Here is a 4,066-nt window from a genome sequence, read left to right on the forward strand (position 1 = left end):
AACTGAAAACAAAGAGGGACTGACAAGTTTTTCAGAGAACAGTTTTGTTTCATGATGAAGAGAGGCGGGGGGGAAAAATCGACACATATGTAATACCCTTTGTAATAAAAAAAAATAATAATAATAAAATAAAATTATTTTAATAAAAAGGAAAAAAAAACACATTTCAAGTTTGGTTTCTTTTCAAATGTCCAAAGGTATTTCTCAATCTGAGCATCTTTATAATAGACAGAAATATTTCAAATGCCAAACTGTACTACATGCTTGATTTTTTAATGATTAATAGAGAAAACTATTAGTGCAGTTTTACCAAGGAGTTACTAATGTCTTTGTGTGATTTACAGTGATTCTGTATCTGCTCCATAGTCTGTAAGAAGTGGTTTAAACTTCATAATGTAATAAAATAGATCATCAAATTTTGTAAGAGAGCTCATTCCAGACACACATGGAATGAATAATCATCATGTCTAAGGAATATCTTTTCAATATATGTGAATCCAAATACCACTATCAACCAATCTCATACACACATATACCTCAGGACACTTTATGAAATAAAAGCTTTGTTAAAATCATGACAGCTTACATCCACTCGCCATGCCATTTCTTTTACTGACTAACAAAGTAAGCCTAATGAAAGAGGAATCAAGGTTTATCTGATATAACTTGTTTTTAGTGATGCCTAAAGATTTTCAAAGACCACTATCTTCTTGTCTAAATGTCTCCTACCATCTGTTAAATGATTTGTTCCAAATTTTTCTAAGGAACCACACTGAACTGATCTGTAATTCTCAAATTTTACCTTTTCCTCATTTAAAAAATGTATTTTTAAATGTATTTTATTGATATAGAATTCACATGACACTCAATTCATGTAAAGAATACAGTCAGCCCTGGCTGGTTGGCTCAATGGACAGAGCATCTGCCTGGGGACTGAAGAGTCCTGGGTTCGATTCCAGTCAAGGGCACATGCCCAGGTTGCAGGTTCTATCCCAATGGGGGGCATGCCAGAGGCAGCTGATCAATGATTCTCTCTCATCATTGATGTTTTTTTCTCTCTTTCTCTCCCTCTCTCTCTGAAATCAATAAAAATCTATTTTTTAAAAAAGAATACAATCAATGTTTTACGTATGTTAAGAGGGCTGTGTAAACATACCCTAACCTTATTTTGGGACATTTTCATTCCCCTTAAAAGAAGCCTTTAACCATGATCTGTCAATTCACTTTTCCCCACCGTCCACCTCCCATTCCTAATATTCTTTCTGTATCTATACAGTTGGTCTATAATAGATATTTTTTAAAATCATACAATATGTGTTGATGGCTTTTTCACTTTTTAAAAATATTATCTTCTAGTATCTCCTATTTTCTTTAGTATCTTTCCAACATATAGTCAATGCCTGTGGGACAATATATTCAAGTTTCTTCAACTCTGGAATGTTTAAGAAGCTCACCCTCTCCAGCTTCTCGGTCCAGAATCAGGTTCCCAGGGCTCCTGTCACATCTAAAATATATGAGCAATCCAATACCTAGGGCCTGTGCCATGTTTTTCAAATCATCTTTGCCTCACCTATGAGATTCCCTGAGGTAAGCCTAGATCCTCATCTTATGCTCTCACAATTCCTACTCTACCCTCCAACACAATTTCCTGTCCCACTTTGATTCTCAAGGCTTTGGTTCTTAAGTCAGTCCAGAACAAAGCTGGAGTTTTACACTTCACCCAAGAGAGACTGGGTGAAGAAACTTGTTGGCTTACCCCAGATAAACTGAAGGGGAGGGAAAAAGCAGACCCCACCCTATTATGTTTTAGCTTTTAATTCTCATGACTCTTCTCTAGATTTGTACCCCTTGTCATTCTCTTTTATCTGACAATCAATCAGGATATGCCATGGTGCCAGGAACACACGAGTCATGGAACACAGGAGTCAGCAAAAGGAAAAGTGGTAAGTAGTGAGCCTGTGTCTTTGGTCCCTTCTACTTCACTAAGCGAACAGGAGAAGGTTACATATCTGTAAAGGCTAGAGGGAGATAGCTAATTCTAGCTTGTGATGTGGAAATTAACTGAAGACTCATCACCAGCTAGAGCAAAGGAAGAACTGTTAAAGGAAAGAGCTCACATTGCCCAAAAGGAGAAAGGATTCCTCACCAGAAAATGTCAGCCCTGGCAAGAGGAGAAGAAAGAAGTGCTTTGGCATTAAGTTTTCACGGCTGGAGGTCAGCTGTGAAGAGGGGGTAAAGAGCAGAGAGAGGGTGCATACCATTACCTGTCTAAACCTGTATTCTTCTGGCCATTAAATTAGGTCCCAGGCAGAATTCTTTCCTCCCAGCCCTCTACACAATGTTCAGAAATGATCACTTACTAGCAGGTGATACATTATCCAAAAAAAGCAAAATTACCTAAAGCACTAGGTTTCACACTAGGAAGAAATAGGCCTATCTATGACCATAGCTCCCAGCAGCCTTCCACAGCTCTGTGTTAGGCATTTCTTCTGAAGGTACACAGAACAGATCTTCCTGAGCCCCGTTGTTAGCCCTCTTTCCTATCCTAGGAGTTCTGAACCCAGGGGGAACTTCAATACTGAAATAAATAACGATATTTTCAGTAAGTGCCTCAGTCCTGTAATGCAGTGCCTGAACAACAACAACAACAAAATCAAGAAAGCTCACAGCATATTCAATTTCTGAAATAAACTATGTGTGCTAGAAATCATAATCTTTATTCATATTATCCATTATTACAGTTACTATTAATCAACTCATATGGAATTACAGTATTTTGATATTTAACCAAGGTACACTTATGCTGGTGTGTATTGCCTGATCACTAAACCTATGGAGGTTCTCATGTCTTATGCCAACTCTGAAACTGATACTAGACTCCATAAAATGATATGCCTCCTATCAGGACTAGACATCATCGTGTAACACTTTATAGAAGGAAACATTCTCTTCAAGCTATAAAGCACCATACAAAATGAGTCTAAAAGTGTCCAGCTGGCATGGCTTAGTGGTTGAGCATTGACTTATGAACCAGAAGGTCATGGTTCAATTCCTAAAGACACATGCCTGGGTTGCAGACTCGATCCCCAGTGGGGGGCATGCAGGAGGCAGCCAATCAATGATTCTCTCTCATCATTGATGTGTCTATCTCTCACTCTCCCCATCCCTTCCTCTCTGAAATCAATAAAAAACATATATTTTTTAAAGAGTCTAAAAGAAGCACAAGTTTAAAAAAATATTATATATAAACCAAAAATGTTCTAAAGTTAATCAGAATTACACACAGCCCAGCAGACATGGCTTAGTGGTTGAGCTTCGACCTATGAACCAGGAGGTCACAGTTCGATTCCCAAAGCCACATCTCTGGGTTGCCGGCTGGATCCCCAGTATGGGGTGTGTAGGAAGCAGCCAATCAATGATTCTCTCTCATTATTGATGTTTCCATCTCTCTTTCCTTCTCCCTTCCTCTCTGAAATCAATAAAAAAAATTTTTTTTAAGTTACATGTAAAATGTCACCTACCATATTAGGGACAATAAATCCATACACAGTAAAATTTTAGAATAATTTTGAATACTGATTAGCAGAATGATCTAAAATAATTCCTATTTTCCTATTGCTTGGTGCCAGAGCTTTTTAAGATTTGCAGAATGTAGCATTTGCTCCACAAACGAAAGCATCACAGTACCTTATAACGTCCACTCATCACAGCATCATGTAGGGGAGTGATTTGGTCTTTTCCTTTGACATTTACATCTGCTCCACCTTTTATTAGTTCACTTGCTGTCTCATAAAATCCCCTTACACTAGCTTCATGAAGTGCTGTCCAACCTATTATACAAAAAGAAAATGGTATTTGTTTATATATGGCATCTTAATACATCTTAATAATGTTTTGTGCTTAGCCTTAAAATAAAAACTCAAATTCTAAGCTGTTTCTTTTTAATTGTTTTATTGCTTAAAGTATTGCAAAGAGTATTACATGTGTCTCCTTTTTTCTAAGCTGTTTCTTTAAAAAATATTTTTATTATATATGACCAGAGGCCCGGTGCACAAAAATTTGTGCA

General features: G+C 37.2%; 1 protein-coding gene across 1 annotated transcript in view; it reads right to left on the reverse strand.

Moving 5' to 3' along the window:
• ANKRD31 (ankyrin repeat domain 31) overlaps positions 1–4,066 on the reverse strand; it is a 124,236-nt gene that overhangs the window by 60,685 nt on the left and 59,485 nt on the right. Inside the window, exon 11 of the mRNA XM_015571672.1 lies at positions 3,688–3,830. Coding sequence (XP_015427158.1) covers positions 3,688–3,830 — 143 coding nt within the window. The remainder of the gene's footprint in view (positions 1–3,687; positions 3,831–4,066) is intronic.

This window comes from Myotis davidii, unplaced genomic scaffold (genome assembly GCF_000327345.1).
Source record: "Myotis davidii unplaced genomic scaffold, ASM32734v1 scaffold44, whole genome shotgun sequence".
Lineage (NCBI taxonomy): Eukaryota > Metazoa > Chordata > Mammalia > Chiroptera > Vespertilionidae > Myotis > Myotis davidii.